Source organism: Lactuca saligna, chromosome 9 (genome assembly GCF_052625555.1).
Source record: "Lactuca saligna cultivar CGN05327 chromosome 9, ASM5262555v1, whole genome shotgun sequence".
Classification (NCBI taxonomy): Eukaryota; Viridiplantae; Streptophyta; class Magnoliopsida; order Asterales; family Asteraceae; genus Lactuca; species Lactuca saligna.
In genome coordinates, this window is record NC_136425.1 from 14,793,405 (window position 1) to 14,817,889 (window position 24,485).

Below are 24,485 nucleotides of genomic sequence, written 5' to 3' on the forward strand. Positions count from 1 at the left end.
ATTTTACCCTGGCTTTGGAAATCTCTTTCAATTTAAATCCGATATTTACCCTTCAGTCCCCAACTTCCAAAAATCCTTTCAAATTAAGTCCCATAAGTTACCATTTAGTCCTCGCCTTCATAAATACTTACAAATTAAGTTCAGATTTCACACTTTAATCCCCGCCTTCTAAAATTATGACAATTAACTCCCCGAGACCCACACCTTGCTATATAATTATAAATTTTTAGGGCTACTATTCATCCATTAATTTTATTTATTTATTTATTTAATAAACGAGATGTTACAATCTAGATCAAAGTTCAAATAAAACAATTAAACAACTAATTGGTGGTTATCTAATTTTGACTTAAACCAATTACATGCAAGATAATTGATCAAATAATTCAAATGATTAAGATTTCTCATATAAGGCAATAGTTATCTAATTAAATGATAAATATCTTTATTTTGACTAAGATAATCACATAGAATCCATAAAATTCAGATTTTATAAATAAAAAACATTTTTGGTAATTATCCCAAGATAAAATAAGCTAAAATCCCGCAAATCCATCTGTCTGACAACCCGACTCGTCAAGTCCCTTACAAGACTCGCCGAGTTCATCGTACTCGTCGAGTCCCTTACACGACTCGCCGAGTTCATCCTACTCGTCGAGTACCTCATAGGGATCGACGAGTCTGTCAAGTATATAGCATAAAATTCGATTTTAAGCAATGAATAAATATACCATACATCAAATACAATAGAAACCAAGCAAGGCTGTGATACCACTGATGGGTTTTGAGCAAAAGAGTATCCTATATGTATATGCAAAACCCTAAAGCTTTGGATCTAGGTTTCTCTATTGTACATGCAAATTTATCCAAAGTTTGAAACACTAATCTGGTATATTATAAAATCGAAATCTATATCTAATACAAGTTTAGATGATTACCTTTAATAGCAGCATAAATCTTCAATCTTGAAGAGCTTAGTATCACAAGTGTAATACCTTTAATGGCTTACAAACACCAAGGAAAGAAGATGATTGAGAAGAGAGGAGGAAGAGGCACAATTTCAGCTATAGTAACTCTAGGGTTTCTTAGGTGGTTGAAATTTGTAGCCCTAGGGGTCCTTAAATAGGTGAGTTGCTAGGGTTTCAGTCAAAACCCTAATTGGATAGCTTAGGCCCTGAGCTGCTCTAAGAACCTTCTGGAACAAGGCCCTTGGAAAAAATTTGAGTGGGCTTCCATTCCAATTTCACCCACCTTATTTCCATAGGGATTCACAGCCCAAATCCAACTATCTTATAATTGGCAACTACAGTCCCCTTAGTTCAATTAATCTCTTTTAATCACATAATTAATTTCCTAATTAATTCTTGATTAATATTAACTAACTAATATGATTTCTCTTTTTAATATCTTATTCATATAATATATTAATAAATCATAATAACCTCTCTCCCTCTCCATAAATCATCATGTCCAGTTGCTTTGGTGAAGGCAACCCAAAAGGACCATGCACAACCGGGTCAAGTACATACCATATATAGTTATGGACTTAGACACTAATCCAACAATTCATATCCTCCTTCTTTGTTAATCGTTATACCAATCTCCTTGATCGATCAAAATCCCAATATTGTTGAAAGTATAATTTATACCAAAAGACGCAATTCTCACCCTCATCTTCGTTAATCGTTAAACCCTCATCGACTCTAGTTTCTTCTTCCGATCCTCAAAGATGCAATTATCAGCCTCATCTTCGTATAGGAGTTCTTTGATTCCTAAGATTTTTGAAAGTATAATGTGTACCCAACATTGGTTTCGAGGTGGTATAAGTGACAACATCGATTTTGAACAAGATTAGGAAACCCTACAAGAAATTGATAAAGCTAGTTGTTTATCTATAATATTTTTTTAATATTTTGACATGTTATGTTTTGTCCTTTTAATGCTTATACTATTTGTATAGGATTGGGAGAAGTTTGTACGTCTATTTAGAGCTCGGATTGGATATGGAAATGAATATGGCAGCGTGAAGATGCAAGACTTTTTTTTGTTATGTTTAGACTTTTATGTTTTGAGTTGGGTTATGACATATGAATTTTACTCTTTTGTTATGTTTAGATTTTTATTGTTTAGTTGGGTTGTGTTTAGACTTCTTTTTTTTGTTGTGTTTAAACTTTAATTATTTATACTTATGTTGTTGTGTTTAGACCTATTATTCCATGCTAATCATATTCATGGCTTTTTCTTTTCTTTTTTTTATTAAAATTTGGAATGGAGTTAAAAAATTACATAACATATTATAATGACTTGTATTGTTATTATATATGTACTTGTTAATTGTATGGAGTATTTTCCTACCCAATTCTGTATTAAACCTACCAACATGTAAAAAATGTATATATCAATAAGTGACACTTAAGAAATTTTCGGGTATACCCGATAATTACCCAACCCGACCACAAACCCGAATACCCTAAACCCGAAAACCCAAATTACAATATAGGTCGGGTATAAGGTATATTTTTCTTAAGGAAATACCTATTCTACCCGACCCATTCTACCCGAAACTCGAAAATTTTACCCGATCAACACCCCTACTCAGACGGATGGGGAGAGTGAAAGGACAATTTAGACTCTAGAGGATATGCTACATGCGTGTGTTTGAATTTTGGTGGGAGTTGGGATACGTATCTTCCGTTAGCGGAATTTTCGTATAACAACAATTACCACACAAGCACAGACCGGCCTCCCTTCATGATGCTCTACATGAGGAAGTGTAGGAACCCAATTTGTTGGGGTGAGGTCAGTTAGAAAGTCATGGGGAGCACTGAGGTAGTACTCAAGACCACGGAGAAGATCTATCAAGTCCAGAGCAGGCTCCAGACTACTCAGGGACGGCAGAAAAGCTACGCCGACAGACGTCGATCCGACTTGGAGTTTTAGGTAGGAGATATGGTTCTCCTGAAGGTGTTACATTGTAAAGGTGTCATTCGGTTCAGGAAGCAAGTCAAGTTGGGGCCCTGATACATTGGTCCATACAGGGTATTAGGTCGGGTTGCGTATCGATTGGACCTGCCACTCGAGCTTAGTCAAATCCACAACACCTTTCATGTCTCCCATCCACAGAAGTGCTTAGCAGATGACTTCGCAGTGGTGCCTTTAGAGGATATTCAGGTGGATGACAGCCTAAACTACATCGAGAGACCAGTAGCCATTCTCGATAGAAAGACGAATGATCTGAGGAACAAGTGGGTAGAGTTGGTGAAGGTGCAGTGACAACACCGCAAGGGCTCTGAATGGACATGTGAGTTGGAGGATGAGATGAGGGAGCGCTACCCGGAGCTATTTCCAGATTCAACAGACTTTGAGGACGACGTTTGAAATAAGTGGGGGAGATTTGTAACGCCCGGTTCCTGGTATGTATTTAATTCATAACTTTTTTTTTATAGAAACTCAACTAGTTGTAGGTCCCAAACTCGTCAAGTAGAGATGGATTGGGACGCGGGTTAAGAAGTCTACTCAACGAGTTGAGAAGCCTCAACTCGACGAATAGGCTGGGCAGAATGAAACCCAAATTTTTAGGGTTTTGCATCATATTTAAACACCTTAACCCCCATAAGTTGGCCTCATTTATAGTCTCCATTGTCCCAAACATTAGTCACGAAACCCTAATTCACTTTTTGAGAGTTTTGAGCCGCCAGTGGGACATAATTCATTATTGGAGCAAATTCAATGTATATTTCATACATACATCACACATATACAAAATGCATTGGGTAATGGAAATTGTGGTTTTCAATCAGTAACTGTTTTTCTTGGATATGGTGAAGATTAGTAGCTTTACATTTGTCAATAATTTTTAGACGAGTTAGTGAGTTCATATGACGACTATGCTAGAGTTTTTGTTAGGTGCAATGAAGTAGTTACCTCATTGTCTTTCTTTATAAAGACTACGTCAGCACCAACAAAACATTGAATGGTTATGCCTAATATAGGCATCTTGATGGCCAACAGGTTTTATGTAATCGTTCAATTTTTGACCAATGAAGGCCATGTAACTTTTTTCCTCTTTGGAGAGGTCTTAGCGAGTTTCAAAATCATAGGGTCCTTATATTTGCACTTCTGTACACCAATCATTATGTGATGGTACAATTGGAAGTAGAGTACCCAATGCCTCCCGTTGCAGCATTGTGGATCTGCCACAAAGCCCCGTCGGCAACCGAATTGCAAACTATGTATAAGTCACGGCTAGAATTTTATAAGCATCTGAAACCACCTATTAAAAAATCTTTTTGGACTATAGATGATTAGTTGTTGCTTATTTTCGTCTCAAATTTTTGATATGTAATATTTGAAATTTAAAAAAAGATTGATGGGGATTTGTTTAGAATATATTTTTCTTATGGTACTATTTATATGGTTATCTTATTAAAAAAATTATATCATTGTTATGTTATTTATCATTTTATCTTATAAAAAAATAAGTTTGAAAATTAATAATAATAAAGTTAGTAATATTAATATAATATTTAGATAATAAAGTTAACAATAATAATGTAAGGATTAATGAGTATGTTATGATAAAGTAAGAAATAATATTAAGTCAAATGATTAGATAAAAAGTTAGTCAAATAATAATTGTCTTATAAACTAAGAGTATCTTCGATGAGAGATTTTTATAGCTTATATATATATATATATATATATATATATATATATGTATAGAGAGAGAGAGAGAGAGAGAGTTAGGTTCAAATGTTTTTAGCAAATAGTGTGTGACTAAATGCACCAATGAGAATTCAAGAATAATAAATCATTAAATAAATTTAAAAAGGGTATAATAGTCAACTTCCTATATCTAATTATGGTAAAAAATAATTCAATGAATATCTCCTTAATTAGTTTAACCCTACAAAGCCCACATCCCTAACCTTAAAGAGTACGGCAACTTCCTTAAATCATCAATATCTCAGTTGCTCCTTTCCACCAGAAATCATCGATACCTCGATTCCTCCTTTCCACCAGAAATCGATTTTTTCACAGTTGCATGTTCGTCGGCCTATTATGATCGGAAAGAGGCTAGAAGTGAGGGCTCGGTGGTGCTGGTGGATGGCTAGCATAGGCGATGGAGGGAGGCCGGCAGCGTAGGGCTGCTCCCCTCAGCTCCATTCTTCTTCTGGTCCGATTGTCTTGAAACACAAAGGTGGTTGCAAATTGGGAGTTGTAAGGCGACAGTAAGTCGTATGGGGTGGTGGCAATCGGCAGGTGGGTGGAATCGGTGATGGAGGAAGCTGTTCAACAATGATTCAATCAATAGGTAAAGACTCCTTCTTTTCTTTTTGTTCTTGTTTGATTTGGCAGAATTACATAAGTGTTCGTTTGATTAAGAATTGATGGATGTTTGTAGAAATCCCTCAAAGAGAATTTGGCAGCTTTGTTGTAGAAATGGCCTGAAAGAAATTTTGATTTCTATGTTGCACGCCAGGTGTTTGTAGAAATGCCTCAAAGAGTATTTCTTTTATTTTCTTCATTAAACCTTTTGATATGTTTTTTTGTTGTTTTATTAACTCCTTATTTGTTAATTACATGAGTAACATCAATCTTTGCTATTGGTATTTGATTTTTTCAATTAATTTAGGGTGAATATTTGATTAAGGGTTTATAAGAGATTTTCACAAATTTGAGACATTTTAGAACTTAAACATTGTATGAATGAGAAAACTCTTCTCAAAAGCATTTGTAATCACCTGATTAAATAAACAATATGTGGAAAATATCAAAATCTTGTAAACTAACAAATGAAATACATATAACGGCTATGGTTTCATAGTATTATCAAAGAGAAGTGCAAATACAATGAAAAGGAAAGACATAATATATAGACAAGCTAATTCGGGTTTCCTAGCGAAAAGGCCCAATCATAAAACCCAATACAAAATAAAGACCAAAATATTATTAGGTTAACATCCCCCTTCAAACTCACAATGCAACAGCAATAAGCATTGAGAGTTTGTCAGATAGAAAATGGAATCGAGGAGCAGTCAACGGCTTCGTAAGAATATCAGCAATTTGCAAAGAGGAAGGAACATAAGGAAGGGAGATAGTGCCCTTCTGGAGATGATGACGTGTGAAATGACAGTCAATCTCAATGTGCTTTGTGAGCTCATGAAACACTGAATTCTTGGCAATCATTATCGCACTCTCGTTATCACAATACAAAGGGGTAGGCTGAGAGATGTGAACTCCCATATCTGCAAGAAGCCATCTCAACCAAACAATCTCACAAGTGGCGATAGCCATGGCTCGATACTCAGATTATGTAGAAGATCGAGAAACAACATCTTGTTTCTTGCTTTTCCCTGATATCAATGAATCTCCAAGAAAAACACAATACCCAGTAGTGGACTTACGATCATAAATATCACTATCCCAATTTGTATCACTATAGGCACGCAACTCAAGAGAGGATGAAGAAGGAAACATAAGAGTGCGGAACTGAGTACCACGTAAATATCTCAAAATACGAAGAACAACTCCCCAATGAACAGTAGTAGGAGCAGTGACAAACTGGCTAACCACATGAACTGCATGAGCAATATCCGGTCTAGTGATAGTCAGGTAAACCAAACTCCCAACAATGGTACGATAAAGACTTGGATCTGATAATGGGACACCATCAGTTGGAGAGTACTTTGCATTACTCTCTATAGGCGTATCAACTGTTCGATTATCCGTGAGTCGTGCACGTTCAAACAAATCGGAAATATACTTCGTTTGAGATAAAAGATAACCCCTTGGAGATTGAGCAACTTCAATCCCCAAGAAATAACGAAGTAATCCCAAGTCTTTCGTAGCAAAACAGTGAGCCAAATCACGCTTTAAAGACTCTATACCATCATGATCATCACCAGTAATAATCATGTCATCGACATACAAGGAAAGAATAATCCGCCCTGCATTCGTACATCGAATAAATAGAGCCGAATCATGGTTACTAGGTTGAAAACCAAGAGAAGTAATCACTGTAGAAAATTTCTCAAACCAAGTACGAGGGGCTTGTTTGAGGCCATATAGAGCCTTCCGAAGTCGACAAACTTCACCTGGTAGGTGAGCAATACCAGGGGGAGGAGACATGTATACTTCTTCATGAAGATCACCATTCAAGAAAGCATTCTTGACATCCATTTGATAAATCTTCCATTAACGAATGGAAGAAACTGCAATCAAGGTGCGAACAGTCGTCATTTTTGCAACAGGAGCAAACATCTCCTCATAATCCATACCATACTTTTGCGCGTACCCTTTCGCAACAAGTTTGGCTTTATAACGCTCAGCGGATCCATCAGACTTTGTTTTAATTTTATAAACCCAACGACAACCAATCGTGTGTTTTCCAGGTGGAAGCGGAACCAGATCCCATGTATGAGTCTGATAAAGAGCTGCAAGTTCCTCAGCCATAGCGGTCTGCCAAAGAGGATCAGAAATGGCCTCTTTATAGGATGTTGGCTCAGAGAGACGATGTATATTAGAAATAAAGGAGGCAAAAGCCGGTGAGTATGAGGAATAGACAAATTCAGCAAGCTTTGTGGACTTTTTATTACGATAAGGTCTCGATGGAGGGGGGTCTTGATGATTTGTAGGCAGAGGATCAACGATAGGTGCTGGATCAGCCACATGTGGTGGATCAGCAGCAAGTGGTGGATCAGTGACATGTAGTGGATCATCAATGTCAATGCTAAACGGATCAATAGTACAGAGCTCCTCTCGGGTTGCATCATGTGACTGAACAGGAATGCTATAAAATGGAATATGCTCCAAAAAGGTGACATTGCGAGATACATACAGTTTTTTGATTTGAAGGATCATAGCACCGATAACCTTTCTGACCAATACCATATCCCAGAAAAACACAAAGAGCTGATTTTGAAGACAACTTATCTCTCTCTACATGAGGCTTCAAGACAAAACATGTACACCCAAACACTCGTAATGAAGAATAATCTGGGAGTTATCCAAACAACATTTCATAAGGAGACTTCCCTGAAGTGTACGCAGTAGGAATGCGATTAATAACATAAGTAGCGGTATGAACAGTTTCTCCCCAAAACATATTGGGAACTTGAGCAGAGAGTAGTAAGGATCTAGCAGTTTCTAGGAGATGTCGATGTTTTCTTTCTACAACACCATTCTGCTGAGGAGTGTCTGTACAAGATGATTGATGTATAGTGCCATCAGATGCCAATAATTGTTTAAAATCATTGGAGGTAAATTCTCCTCCCAGATCACACCGAAAACATTTTATGATAGCAGAGTGTTGAGTCTTGACAATAGCTCTGAATTCACTATATATGGTGAAAAAGTCAGACATGCGCTTCATAAAATAAACCCACGTATAACGAGTGTAATCATCAATGAATGAAACATAATAGTTAGCTCCTGACTTGGAGGTTATCGGAGAGGGACCCCACACATCAGAATGCACAATATCAAAGGGAGCAACAGAACGAGTGACACTTTTATTAAACGGTAAAGCAAAAAAATTTCCTAGTTTACAACCACAACAATCAGAAATATCATCAAATTTCAAAGAGCCTAACACACCAGTGGAAACCAAAAACTGTAAACGAGACGTTGAAACATGTCCCAAACGAGAATGCCAAAGATAAAAAGGAGATGATGAAGGGTTTAAATGAAAAGATGACAAATCGACACTAGATGCAGCAACATCAGCAACATGTAGCTGCTCCAAGACATAAAGCTCCCCAAGTCTACGGCCTATCCCAATCACCCTCCGAGACCGAATGTCCTGTACACAGCAGAATGAATCAGAAAAGAAGACTCAACAACCAGATTTACACAACTGACTGACCGATGCAAGATTCAAAGCAAGTGTAGGAATGTAATACACATCTGTTAAAGATATATAAGGAGTGACAATAGAACCAACACCCTCTACTGACATGGGTGTAGCGCTAGCAGACATAATAGAGACAGGTGTACGAGAAGATAATGAAGCAAAAGATGAAAAATGTGGTGACATGTGATGAGATGCACCAGAATCCAATATCCACAAGGACGAAGGAATACGTGACGTGTTGGATGAAGACAGACCTGAATGAGACATGGAAGCTGACATGGCAGTTGGATTGGTAGCTAAGAACTGTCTGAACTGCCCAACAATCTGTGAATCCAAGGCTGATGGTGGTGTGAAATCTGTTTCATTCTCAACTGAAGGTGTAGCAGCAGCGTACTGTGTTGGCCTAAAAGATGAAAAAGAGGGACGTGACTGTCCAGAAGACTTGTTCTGCTGTGAAGACAGGGAGTGTGCTGGTGATCGTGTTTGTTGTTGCTGTTGATTTCCCTTGCTTGTCAGTAAAGGATAATTTGCCTTCCAATGGTTTTTCTTCTTACAGAAAGCACATTCATCAAATGCAACTCTGGGATGATTTTGGTTTGAAGATTGGGGTCATTGTGAAACAGCAAAGACAGCAGGAGTGGCTGTCTTGGGAGCTTTGTCAGCATGGGACTTGATACGTTTCTTCAGCAATCAACTCGTGAACAACCGAATCAACAGTGGGAAGAGGTGTACGATGCAAGATTGATCCACGCAGACCTTCAAAATCTGAACGTAATGCCATCAAGAACTGAACCAAACATTGCTCTTCCCTTCTATCAATATAAGGCTTAAAAGCTTTCAACACATCAGGTTCTGTAAGAGCTAACTGATCCCACAAATCCGACATAGCTGCATAAAATTCCTGAACACTAAGACTGTTCTGTTAGAGGGCTCGAATATCAAACTCTAATTGATACTGCTTTGCAAAGTTAGACTGAGTATACAACCTAGCCAAGTGATCCCAAACCTCCTTTGTCGTGTCATACTTCGCCAACTGAGTACCAATAGACTGGATGACATAATTATTAATCCAAGTAATGATCTTGGAGTTATCAGTCTCCCATGAATCCAGTAAGGTTTCATAATTAGCGGCCTTCTCGTCTGTTGGTTTCTTCTTGTCACCTGTAACAATCCCCCACATAGTCTTGCCCCGCAAGAAATTTTTCATAACATAACTCCAATAGGCATAGTTTTTGCCATCAAGTTGAGTACTAATGGACTGAAAAGAATCATCTCTTGGGGCCATATTTCAATATCAGTCAAATAGTAAATACGAGTAGCAGCCAAAAATGATCAAGATCTCGAAATCAACAAAGCTAGACGAAAATGAAACCCTCAAAACCGACAAACGAACAAATCAAACCAAACCAAATACAGAAACGAGAAAAAAAGGCGTACCCCAAAATTGCAAATGGTGAAAATGAACAGTGCACGTGAATAGTACCGATGAACAGTGTCGATGAACAGTAACCGTGAATAATATCTGTGATGAACAGTAACCGTGAATAGTGTCGATGAATAGTAACCGTGTCGATGAACAGTACTCGATGGACAGTGCTCGCCGATGAACAGTAATCGCGCGATGAACAGTACTCGATGAACAGTAAACTCCGATGAACATTAATCGCGATGAACAGTGTCGGTGAACAGTACTTGTCCCCCCCATAAAAACAAAAAAACTACAGATAATCAACCGAGCTCTGATACCATGTAAACTAACAAATGGAATACATATAACGGCTAGGGTTTCATATTATTATCAAAGAGAAGTGCAAATACAATGAAAAGGAAAGACATAATATATAGACAAGCTAATTAGGGTTTCCTAGCGAAAAGGCCCAATCATAAAACCCAATACAAAATAAAGCCCAAAATATTATTAGGTTAACAAATCTTACCTTCTAATATTTGAAAATTATTAAACTTAACATGTTCCACTGTTCACAATTTTATAATCTTGATTTAGTAGCAAATTTTATGTAATCTATCAGAATATATTCTATGTATTCTATCATATTTTATGTATTCTTCCAGAATATATAAAATGCTAGGAATTGCAAGTAACATTATAGTAATTCTGACATAATGCATTTATAAATTCTATGCTTTAAAATGTTTATATATAGAGAAATACGATTGCAAATGGAAAATCACATGCTTTTAATTCTTTATAGTGGCATGTAAAGTTATAACTAGCAGATTTTATTCTATGTATTCTGCGAGATTGTATTCTATGTATTATGCAAGATTATGTTATGTATATTCTACCGGAATGAATTATATGTATTCTCCCAGAATGTATAAATTAATAGGAATTACAAGCAACATGTTTTTAACCATTATTATTTTTTGTTGCATTTGTGATAGGAATGGTCGGAAGAATGGTTTGAAGACCTGATAAGAATGACTTGAAGAATGAGCCAAAGATTGATGACACTCACAGTTTAAGAATGTTCTTATTTTTTAAGAATTACACTTGTATTTATTCATTAACTGTATATTCAAGAATGCTGATTTTTTATGATATTCTTTTAGAATATGTATAAATATATTACAATGTAGAAGGCTATTAGTATGTAAGAATATGTATGAATTTGTATTTAAGTTCGAATGTATATGAAAATATTAAAATGTTGTTATTCTTCAACTAGGAGTTCAAGAATTCTGTTATTCTTCGTTAATATTCTACTAGAGTTAAACTCTAAAAGAACATCATTCAAACAAAAATTCATTCTAACGGAGTAAAATCGGTTATGTTTACAAATTATGTTTAGAATTAATTAAAATTTATTTAAAAAATTCAGATTTTAAAATTAGAAGTGTTAATGATCCCTTAAAATGCGAAAATTACCTTTTTTAAAATAGGTTAATTGACCAAAATACCCTTTTTCTGAAATTTGTGTGATTATATGGTACATACTACTCTATTGTAATATCATAGATCCTCAGATCATAATCATTGATTTTATTCATCCGATGGTCCAGATCTGTGTATTCTGGCACACAATAGTTAGTAAAAACAAAATAACCTAAGCCTATATATACTACTTAATACAATTCGACCACATAGTTGTTTTGTTTTTTTATTTTAACCACTCAGTATATATTGAGTGGTCAATATACTTTCATAAATTGTACACTTAATCTCTTTTATATTAATGATATTTCATTTTATTCTTTTTAACTATAACATAGTATTTTCAATGTTTTTTATTTTATTTGTGTATAACATTTTTTCGTATTTTACATATATAAATAAAGAATTAATATATTTGTATTTATACCTTCGTATAAAATAATAAAATGTGATTTGTGTTTAAAAATTTGACTAACTAAATAAGAGAGTTTTTTAAAACATTTTAAATAAATATTATAACAATTGAAAATACTTTAGGATTAATTAGGTTAGGATGGAATGTTATATAAAGTGGAAGTAGAAGTTCAAAAGAACAAAAAATTGACCTCATATATTTTGCACACAAAAAAAGTTCTTAATTATTATTATATATATTTTTTAAATAGTTTTTTTTTTTCATGTCGTTTGGCTTTTCCTTGCAAATAAACATCTTTATTGCCAAAACATGAAGAAAGTAATAAAAATTTAAGAATTAGCATATTTGCCTCTTTGAACAAAATACAGACCATCATACTTGCTTTTTTTAGGTTCTAAATGGATAGTTTAGCAAAGGCTAGCATTTTTCTATTTTATTTTTTACATTTTCATGAGTAGGATGATTTGGTTTCAACAAAAAGTTAAATACACTGGTTTGAAAAAGTCGTCAACTAAAAAATTTCTTGCAGCATCAATACGCAAAGGAAAAGTCGTCCACTAAAAAAATTCTAAAACATGTCCACTCGATCTAATTTCCTTACTTTCCCACTTAGGGGTCATTGCTAAGGTTTGCGATTGGTTATGTAAAACTAACTTACTGTTTCTTTAAGTAAAAATAATAGTTTATTGGGTGGCAAATGTAGTTTAAAAAGTTGGTTTTATTTATCTAATACTAATATTAAAATGTAATAAATTGATAAAGTTTATCTTAATGTTTAGCAAATAATGTATATATATGTAATTATAAAATAACTTATTAAAAATTCGATAAAGAAGTCAATAAAGCTACATATTTTCTGTGAATACCGCCCGAGTTGGGAGGGTTAACTTGACAATCAGGTGTATAGGAGAGAGTGTGTGATTTTTTTTTTGTTTTTACCATTTTTAAAAAAAAGGAAAATCTATAGAAAATTCCTAAATTTTTGAGAAAGTTTCAATAAAATCTTAAAAGTTTTTTTTTAAAAAAAGAAAAGTCCGGATTATTTAACATTTTTCCCAAATTAACGAAAAAACCATTTTTAACTTTGCACATCAAACGGCAGATTATATGATTTTCTCAAAATAATATGACTTTTTTGTTCAAAAAAAAAACTTTTAGGACTTTACTGAAACTTTTCCCAAAAGTTTGGGATTTTTCTGTAGATTTCCCTTAAAAATACACAATTTTTCAAAAAAAAAAAAATATATCTCATTTTTCAAAATATAACCGTTTTCAAAATCTTGAATTTTAAACCATTCATTAACTACAATAAATACCAACAATCTTCTTTATTTTCCCCTACCTTCAAACTTTGTTCATTAATCTCGTACAACATTCTTTATTTTCCACCACCTTCAAACCTTCTTCATCTCTTAAAATGGCTCAATTTTAGACCACGGATGAAGAAATCATATTATCCGATACATGAGTAAATGTAACTGAAGATCTGAATAACAACTACCTCAAAAGCATGTTTGCTATCTGGAGAAGAATCACTCAACGATACAATCGCAGAGTAGGTGAAGGACACCACTAAAGTAAAGATTAACTCTTTGCCAGATAGAAAAAAACAAATGTAGTGGCATTACAGTTTCACACTGTGTTTCTTAGGATTAAACATGCTATAGTAAATGGTGAAAAAGATGGACCAATGTTAGTCAATGCTCTTCAAACTTTTCGTGCATAAACTAACAATCATTTCCGGTTTGTAGAGTTTTGGCAAGTTGTGTGGAGGTCCGACAAATGGTGTCTATATATCCAATAAATTTGTCTTGTGTGTGATTTTAATTTCAAGCTTGTTTTAATGTTTCTCATGTTTTAATTTCAAGTGTCTTGTGTTTTATTTTAATTTCAAGTTTATTGTGTTTTATTCAATTTCAAGTGTACTTGTCTTTTTAGTTTTAATAAAAATTTTAGTTTTATATAAACTAATATATTAGTTTTTATATAAATTAATTTTAGTTTTAAATAAAGAAAAAAATGTTGTGGAAAAAATAGCAAACCACCCCACTAATTGACAAGCTTTTGAATAGGTGTGTCAAGTGTGACATGATGCTCATGTGGCAGACAAAAATGTGTGGAAAAAATATCATCACTTCCTCTAGCCTAAGTAAGGAGAAAGTAACTTATCAAAAGCTCATTATTTAAATTAATAAGTACTTATGAAATTTTTTATTCAAACAATTAAAATTCTTTATTACCATTTTTAAACAACAATAAGTCAATAAACACTCCAAATAAGCAATCTTATATATAGGGATAAGCATAGGCGGGTACCCGTCTCATTTGGTGAGAACCAAAACCGACGGTTCCTAGAAAGTTAGAACCGGAACCGAAACCTCTCTAGGCAGTTCTTAAATGTTTCGAACCAGTCCCGGAACCGGCGGTTTCGGTTTCGGGAGCGGATAACCCGGTTACATTAATTTTGTTAACTTTTGTCGATAAAACCGCAATTTAGTTTGATCTAAATCAAGTCAATTCGGACCAAAGACGGACAAAATCGGATCAATATATATTCTAAATCGGTCTAAGTAACACACTTATTTATATGAAGTTATATATATATATATATATATATATATATATATATATATATATATATAGACCGGTTTCGGCGGGTACCCAGCGGGTAGCGGTTCCGAAAAAACGAGAACCGGAACCGGAACCGCTTAAGGCGGTTCCATAACTTTAGGAACCGGAACCGGAACTGCTTAGGGCGGTTCCAGTTCCAAAACCGGCAGTTCCGAGGCGGTTCCGGTTCCAAAAGCGGGTACCCGGTTTTGATGCTCATCCCTACTTATACACCCCCAAACTCGGGATGTAAATTTGAGTATTTGACCAGCGGGTTCGGATATTTGTAGGAACATGACCCCTAATTCGGTTGGTTTAATTGGTTATCGATTTATTTTGGTTACATTTAAACAATTTTTGACTTCTAAAATATTAGCCAAAACCACACCGAATAAGATTTACTTTAATCGGTCTTTGGTTGTTCGGTTTATGATCAAATTCAAATATAAAACATATGAGCAACTAATCTAGTAAGAAATGTTTATACATTTTGCAACGAGAAGGTTAGAGAAATCCATTAGCCCAAAACAACAAAAGAATGGCTAAAATAAGATACTATATTTACATGCTTCTTTGTCAACAATATTTAGATTTATCAGGTTTCAACTTTTAAGAACTCTAACTTATTTGATTATAGCTCCTATAATTTATTTTGGTTATGATTATGATCTCATAAGTGATTTTGACAACGATTTATGGATTCATACATGTCTCAAGAACTAATTTTAATTTTTTTGCATGTATCAGAACTTATTTTGATTTCATCTTTTTTTTTTAATTAGGATTGATTGTGAATAGTTTGATCTTGATTTTGGTTTGGTCTCGGTTTTGATTTGACGATTTAGAACTAGATGTGACTGGTGGTGGTTGTTGGAGGTAACAAGTAGTGGTTGCCGAAGGTAACCGTAAGTGGTTACTAGATGTGAGAGGACAAGGTCTAATAACATGGAGAGGAGGATGTGGTATGGTAAGAAAGTGGGTCTTAATAAAAGAAATAAATAAATTAACAAATATAAAACAGTAAAAATATAAAATAATAATAATAATAATAATAAATGTAATAATAATATTTTTTACATTTGTTAAAGATGAAAATCCTAACAAACTCAAATTACTGAGATTATCCAAGTTAAAAAGAAAATTAAGGACTATACATACAAATTATGGCAAACCACAAAGACCATTCATATAATTTATTTTTATTGTAACAATATTTCAATTTGTTACTAGTTACTATTATGATCTAACTAGGTTATAACCTGTGGAAACCATGGTTGGTGATTTGTAAGATGTTGTAATAAACATAAAAAAGTAATTTCTACATGCGTTATTTGAAAAAAGAAAAATAAAATGAAAGTATGATGCTATAGTGAACAATTAAATGGAAGTACTTTGCTATTTTTTGTTTTGTTATAACATTTTTCTTATGTTTTTTTATGATTACTACGTTGTACTTTTCAAATCAAAAGTAGGATACTACTTCTTGCAATTAGGATATTATAACAAAACTAATAAATACTCAAACATGCTTACTTTGTAATTTGTAGCAATAGCTTAACAAAGATAACTCAAATTTGATAATTGTTTTACCGATTGAGAGGGATTGAATACCCATTAAACTTGATCACATATTCTTAATGCTGAAACAATATGGTGTTTTGTTAGTAATTTATGTTTTTTTTCAAAGAGAATGAAATTGTAAGAAAATATCCTAATGATACATACCCTAAAAAACACTTTCCCAAGATGCTTGCCAACCATTTTGCTCCCAAGATGGTGGTACTCACGCTCTGTTATCCTAACAACTATCATGTCAACACTTTTTTTAATATTAGCTTGAGAACTATTCACAACTACAATCCAAGGAAAATAGTATCCTATATGGACCAAAATTTTAAATATCCATCATCTTTTTATTAAGATTTATAACATTTTATATGCGTATATAATTTTCTACAATTTATAATAATTTTTATATATATGCATAAAAATAATAAGTCATGCACTTTTCTCACAATTGCACCACGTGACCATATCATAAATACTTATGGTACAAGTTCAAAAGGAAACAGAAAGGGCTAATGGGTAGAAACAAATTTTAAAATTATAATCATTCTCACTTCCAATCTTCAATCTTCGGATAAAAATGTAAGTATGACAGATAAGGTCCAAACGCTATATACTCTCATAGAAAGTTGTAAATGTAAAGAATTATCAAAGTACATTGCCTTAATATAAAAAGAAAGTGAAAAACATTGTTGTAATAGAAAAATAAAATTAAGATGCTACAATAAAGAATCCAGTTCACATTTCTAATTCTATTCAAATTCTAATTATATAAGTTAACAATAAATGTTTGTGTCTATATTACAAAAAAGAGAAACAAATTCAAGTTAGATAAAAAAAAATAGTCTTGGATTTAATACAAATTACCAAAACTTACCGAAATAAGATTTAAACATGTTCGATAGCAAGATTTATTAAATCCCTGAATCAAGAACCAACTTGCAAACTCATCAACACCAAATTAAAACCCTTATTGCAAGGTTTACAAAAGCAACCTGATTTAGCTAATTGAAAGTACATTTCTATTTTTTACATTGACCTCAAAAAATGGTTAAATGCAAAAAAAAAAAATAGCAATGTAATTTTCTTGGGTTTTAACATTTATCTCCACCAAAGAACATCACACAATGTAAAAAAAATGAAATTAAGATGCCAACATTAATGAGATTGCATGTTGTAAGCTTCAATCTACTAATCAAATTGCATTACTCATGAATATGTTATTGCATTAATCAAAAGTGATAATATAATTAGTAACTTAATCAGATCAAATACATTTGTAGGGCCTTTACAAAAAATATATTGAAAATATTTTTATATCTAGAAATCTAAAGAAAGGGAAAAAAATAATTAACAACTTAAGCTCTTGTTTCAATCATTTTATGAACCAAATATTTGTAACCATTCCTGAATAGTATATTTCCTTGAATTGTCAGTCGCTTAATACATGGTAATGATAGTATTGGTTTTTGAAGGACTTTAAAGACTATTACAAAATAAAAACATACCAACCATTTATAACGTCAAAATCATAATGTATGTGAAAGTTACATGGTTTTTGGTTACTGTTATTGTTGCATCATATCAAATAAGAACTTTGGTGAGAGATTTAGTTCCTCAACCAATTTTCACTGCATCAGATGCATTATCTGCCCTTACATCAGAAAAAGAACAAAAAAAACCTTAGTTTTAGGGATCTATCTTTTACCTGAGACATTTCCATTGTTGGTTGTGGATGTTGGTGTTTTGCCTGCATCAGAATTTTACATTGAGATAATTAAAACAAAATAATGTTTACTTTATGGACCTGTATTTTACTTGAGACATTCATAGGGTTGGCACTTAGAAAATCACCACCAAAATTATGTGTGAGAAAGAGAAGAACGCTTGTATCTCTAACTTTTTGGTGGTTATCAAGCTTGTTCTTTTACACATAAAATACATATACAGATACAAACATAAATAAACACGTATACAAATAAGGATACATTATTTCTTTAAAACAATGAAGAACCCACATTTTAACTAACAAAAATGCAAAATATTAGCCTGAGGAGTTGCACCGAAAAAAGAAAAGCATGAAGAAAGTGTGAACATACACACCCCTATTTCTGTTCATCCAAATTGAGATGGATAATCACCATTTCTTATAGGAGAAGTATGTATACCTTCTCCTTCTTTCAGAAATTTGAAACGTGGTTTACCTAAAATGCCAACAATAGAACGTACACAAAGTTGTCATAGGCGAAAGGAAATCAATCAAAAAATCAAATAGAAGCTTAAACCTGCAATCGATTAGAAACATCAGATGAGGATAAAAACCTAAGATCCAAGGTTAAAGAGGTTAGGTATTCTGATTATCATTACATAGTTTTAGAACAATGTTTTGTAAATGATTAGCTTGATTTGGGATTTTGTTTGAAAACAACGATTTCACGTGATTTAAAAAAATGAAAATGTTTTAACTAGATTTTTGGGATGTAACAAGATCTTTGATTGAAAAGTGATTTGATAGAGTGGTGACAAATGCATTGAGGAAGGTAATATTGTTTCCAATAAAGTTGTCAACATAGACCAGAAGATAGTTAAGGATATTGTTATGGTTATATATGAACAAAGATGGGTCATCTCTAGACTTGCGAAAACCAGTGGAGACAAGGAAGGTGGTGAGTTCAATGTACCATGCTCGTGGAGTCTGTTTGAGGTCGTAGAGGGATTTTTTGATTTTACAGATGTGGGACAGAAACTGTGGACGAACGAAACCAGGAGGTTGAGACATATATTTTTCATGAAGAGTGCCCTGAAGAAAAGCATTATTTACGTCTAGTTGGTGGAGTGTCCAATTTTGGGATAATGCTATAGAGAGAATAATACAAATTGTAACGGGTTTGGTGATTAGGCTAAAGGTGTCGAAATAGTATTTCCTGTATTGTTGTGAGAACCCTTTAGCAACTAGACGAGCTTTGTATTTAGCGATGGCACCGTTCGGGCTTCGTTTGATGCGAAATATTCATTTTTATCCTATGGGTGAGTGGGAGGATTTAGGAACTAGTTCCTATGTACGTTTGGTGAGTAAGGCATTAAATTCTTGATCCATTGCTTGACGCCAGTGGGGATTTTTGAGATCTTGAGTGTGCGATGTATGTTCAATGGTAGGTGGTATTAGGTGTAGTGTTGAGGTGTTGACAATGAGGCATTAAAGTATTTAGGGTTATTTTTTCGAGGTCTGGTAGGTGGAACTCCGAAAGAGAGTGTTTTAGATTTCCCCAATGAAAATTGGATTGAAATTTATTAATTATGGGCTGCTAATTCTTTTTTAAATTCATGTTATCCCCCACTGGGACGTCAAGGTATGTAAAGGGAATGGAACCCAACACAAAACCAAGGATGTTGGCTCATTGAGTCGTTTCTTGACTGGAAACACCAATGCCACAGACCTTGGGCATATAAAACTTCACATTTAGTCCAGAAGATATATGAAAACATCTTAAAATATGGGCTAGGTTTTTTCAAGCTTGATCTAGACCGCTCACAAATAAATAAGGCGTCATTTGCATAAAAAAGATGAGAGATCATTGGCCCATCACCGGGATTTTGATACCTTTTAATATTCCTTTCTCTCTAGCTGATTATAATGCCACATTTAGCCCTTCCATCGTAATTATGAACAAAAATGGTGAAAGATGATCACCTTGTCGGACACCTTTAGATATATTGTATTCGTTAGTGGGAGAACCATTAACAATGATTGATGCACGTGAAGATGATAAACAACCCCAGATCCAAGATCGCCATCTATTACCAAAGACCATTTGTAATAGGATAGAGTCGAGGTACTCCCAATTAATCAAGTCGAATGCCTTGTCTAAGTTGACTTTGAAGAAGATGATATTCTTTTTGACATGTTTAGCCATGTCTCATGTTCATACGAATATCTAAAACAAAGGAATAAATGATTACTTATCTAAGGGTTGAATCCTGATTAATTTAGAGTTCGACAGTTGTGTTGGATGACCAACTCTGAATCCCAATTAATTTAGAGTTCAACATTTGCATTGGATGACTAACTCTTTGTTGATTATTTGAAAAAATATTGGACCTTGTATAACTGATGACTTGTCCAAGTGACAGATTGATTGAAATAGTGTCTAATGTCATTAACTATTAATAATATTTCAAAATAATAATAGGGTCCTGTAGGTTGCCTACATTGCACAAGTGAGAAATTAAAATAGAATTAAGGAGAAAATAAGTTTATTAATTTATTGTGTTTAATAAATCAATCATAAACTCTTTTGGAATTTGGAATTTGGAATTATTTAATTTAAGGGGTTGAATACTAATTAGTTAAAAGATTAACTAGTTTGAATACTCTAGAACCCATAATGGGTAAGAAGATTTCAGAATATCCACCCTACATTGGATGGGAGGTATTTTTGAATTATGTCTCCATCCTACATGGGATCGGGATGAAACTTGGTAAAGGCTTTAAGGTTATAAACAGGGTGCTAAGGGTTTCGTTATTTTTTGCACATTAGCTTGAAATTTTGTCTACTTCTTCCCTACCTTTCTATGAGACGAATTTCTTAACCCTTTTTTAGGTTTTGTAGAAATTTGGTTCTCTCCTAGTTTTCTTTTGGTTCTCTCTTTGGAATCTTGGGTGTGATTCTATTAGAGGGATTCTCGATTGGGTCATCTCATCCAAGCAACATGGTTGGATCAAGAAGGGATGAAGAGGGTTCAAAACGATCAAGACCGAGCTACACAATAGGTTAGTAATTATATATTTATTTAGTTGATTTATAATTTTAGAGTATGTTGTTATAATTAGTAAAACCTAGATCCTAAGGTGTGATGCATGTACACATAGAGATTAATTTGTTTATTTCGTTGCGCTAATCTAGTGTGTATTTATGTATTAAAAACTCAACATATGTTGTCAGATCTTCAGATCCAGTCTGGCCTTGACTCAATCATCAACTATGAAACAACCTCTAAGTCATATTTATAAGCTTAACATTGAAAAGCCAATTATAAGGTGTGTACAAAAAAAAAAGTTAAATGGTTAAACATTCACAAATAAAATCAATCAGCAAATGTGTATAAAAGTGAAAATATATTACATTATTAAGTTATTTTTCGGTAAATGTTTAATTCACTTATTTGCTTTTCTTTCTTTTGGCAATTATGCCCTTTTGATTTATGATTTCATTTTTTTTGGCAAATCTAAAACAATATTTTGATCAAAAAAATTCTAACATTCCACCAGATAGATAATCGATTACAATGAAATAAAAAGTCAAATTGTTTGAAACACCTAGCATTGTTGACCTGATAAAACAATTTTTTTTTTTGAGAAGCAAGAGTTAATATATATTTACATGTACATTTAGCAAGTTAAAAGTTGTGAAAAAACTATTTGAATATTTTTCAACAAGAAGAGGCAAAGTCCTTGAAGTATTCATCACCAATTTGTACCGAAAGATATTTATTGATTTCTTTTTGCCTTTTCTTTATCTATCATCTAATGCTAGATATATAACTAACTATTAACACCAAATTGTTCTTTGTTTCTGGCATTGGATCTCTAATTTTATACTAACTTCTTTAGTGTTGTCTAGTGATTAGTATCCAACCGAAATGATTCATATACAACAATATTTTCTTCATACATAATAATTTATGTTTTATAGAGCTGTAAATCCAATTATTAAAACACAAATTGAAGTGTATGAAAAAAAAAATTGTAAAAAAAAGCTCCACAAAATAAAATACATAGAATAAAACTGTAAGTTGATATAACTCTAGGGACCAAATTTGTAATTACTCACTTGGCATTTTAATCAGCACAAACAACACACAGTGACCGTCGCCCACAATCGGAGGAAAATGGCGCGCGACAAAGACCAGCCACCAGCGGTACGCGTCTATACGGTTTGCGACGAATCCAAGTTCGTATTCATATTCAATTAGTCGATTCTTGTAAATATAAGTTTAATTTGTTGTGTTTGATTATGTGAGCCCTAAAACAACTCAATTGCGGATTGTGATTTTGATATAGGTATTTAATCGTGAGGAATGTTCCTGCATTAGGTTGTGGTGATGAATTACGGAAATTGTTCGAAGGATATGGTGAAATTGACGAGTAAGATATCTTTTCCCTTTTCCGGAAGCGTCTTCAACCATGATGTTAATTATTGTTTTTTTTTTTTATTTCTTTTAGGGATTCAATTCGACTTCTTATTTCTCTTTTCTAGATTCACCCCATTGGACGACGAAGATTGCGAGCCATTTACTGATGTTTACTGGATTAAGTTTCATCAGGTCAACAATGCTAGGTGCTTCAAACAATTTGACTTCTTATTTCACTGTAATCGATTATCTATCTGGTGGAATGTCAAATTTCTTCATCAAAATATTGTTTTAGATTTGCAAAAAGGAAGTTGGATGAATCAGTTTTTATTGGAAATCGGATTCAAGTCTCATATGCGCCTCAATATGAGAACCTTAGTGACACAAAAGAGAAGTTGGAAGGTAGAAGAACAGAAGTTGTAGCTAGACTTAATCGTAAGTGTTGTATAATATCATATTTTATATTTACAAAGATTTTGTTTTCTAGATGGATTAAATACCTGTATAGTTTGTTATTGCTTTCAGCTGGAAGATCCAAGGGTTCTAGTGTTATGAATATGAGTGCAGTTTCTTCTAGTCAACCTAAATTGAATACAGCTCAATCTCAGACTAATTTCATATCACAGCCATTAAATATCCAACACAGGTTTGAATCTAAATCTTATTGCTTTATCCTACCTCTATCAGCAAATCTGGATTATATGTTCTTGTTGCAGGGACCCACTGGAGCCACAGGCTCAACATACAGTTCACAGTCGCACTCTTCCCTCAACAGTTTCGTCTAATCAGGTTTAAAACATTTTATATTATCTCATTTTTAGCATCTCTAATTTTTCTGACTTTTAGAAAAATAAAAATGAAAATTTTCTGAATCACCTTAACATTAGTCAATAATCGGGATTTTACAAATTACTTTTTTATACTTTTGACAAAATGGTAGGTTACTTTAATTTTATCAGTTGTTTATAAAACAAAACAAATACTTACAAAAAAAAGATTATACATTCCATATCCCTTTGACAAAATGGTGACTCAAATATTATTTGTGAAATATGATATCAGGATTATTTTCCATTAGAATCGATGAATCAGACAGTTCGATTGGTCAGGGAAAAACTTAACAAGGTGAGTCATGAATTACTAATTTCCTCTCCATTTAATCAGATGAAGTTTTTTTTTTTTTTTTTTTAATATATATAAATAATTTTTCTCTCTTTTAGATTGAATCGGATACAGAGACTTTAAAAGCCGGATCTTCTAAGAAACCACGAATTGACAATAGAAGAAGAATCTGATAGCCATTAGCTCTTTTCATCAAATTCTTATGAGGAGGGCATTCACGTCCTTTTGCACATACATGAGATTGAGAGCGAGTCTATGTCCCACCTTTTTGGATGGGACAAAAACTGCAAATTATGTCCGTTGACATCAGTATGAGTAGTAGTCAAATACATGTCAAACACAGTACAACACTACGACCTGTTGTGTCATATCTTCTCTTCTCATGCTTAACAGATGAGGCTTAATTATTATCTTATTGTGAACATGGCTCAAGGGGACTTGAAAAAGAAAATTGAAATTTGTGTACTTATATGAAATTGGGGTTTGGTTACTAATGAATTGTGATTATAGCCTAATGGCAAGGTCAAATAGTTGTAAGATTTTGGTTAAATGGGATGTCATGCATCAAGGAAAGTTGTGTTTGATTTGTTATAAAATCAGTTCAGCCATTTCACAACACTATATTGAACAAACTTTGACTCAAAGGAATGTTTTAGGATTGGTGTTTTTCCAAGGACTTACGATCCAAAGATTTTCATATCATGTATGTGCATAACTTCTTGATCCCACATAAGTTTGAAGATTCTCCATTGATAGATGTTTTTTCAATTGCATCAGGTGATTGGAGGCAGTCTCTCGGGAGTATTGGTAACAGTCCACATATAATGATTTGAATCACTTGGTCTCAAGTTTGCTTTAATTGAATTGTACATTGGGTTGCTTATGACTCG

General features: G+C 33.4%; 1 protein-coding gene across 2 annotated transcripts; it reads left to right on the forward strand.

Annotated features, from left to right (window-relative positions):
- The first annotated feature begins 22,184 nt into the window (after positions 1–22,184).
- On the forward strand, positions 22,185–24,145 carry LOC145013997 (uncharacterized). 2 transcript variants are annotated; one of them, XM_078972346.1, is made up of 8 exons: positions 22,185–22,292; positions 22,403–22,486; positions 22,599–22,679; positions 22,769–22,908; positions 22,999–23,119; positions 23,190–23,262; positions 23,536–23,598; positions 23,694–24,145. In XM_078972346.1, the coding sequence occupies exons 1-8, from the start codon at positions 22,231–22,233 to the stop codon at positions 23,766–23,768; spliced, it is 699 nt and encodes a 232-aa protein (XP_078828472.1). In that variant the 5' UTR covers positions 22,185–22,230; the 3' UTR covers positions 23,769–24,145. The 2 variants fall into 2 exon arrangements, with proteins under 2 accessions (XP_078828472.1, XP_078828473.1); XM_078972347.1 differs by having other exon boundaries at positions 22,264–22,292; positions 22,565–22,679.
- The last annotated feature ends 340 nt before the right edge of the window (positions 24,146–24,485 follow it).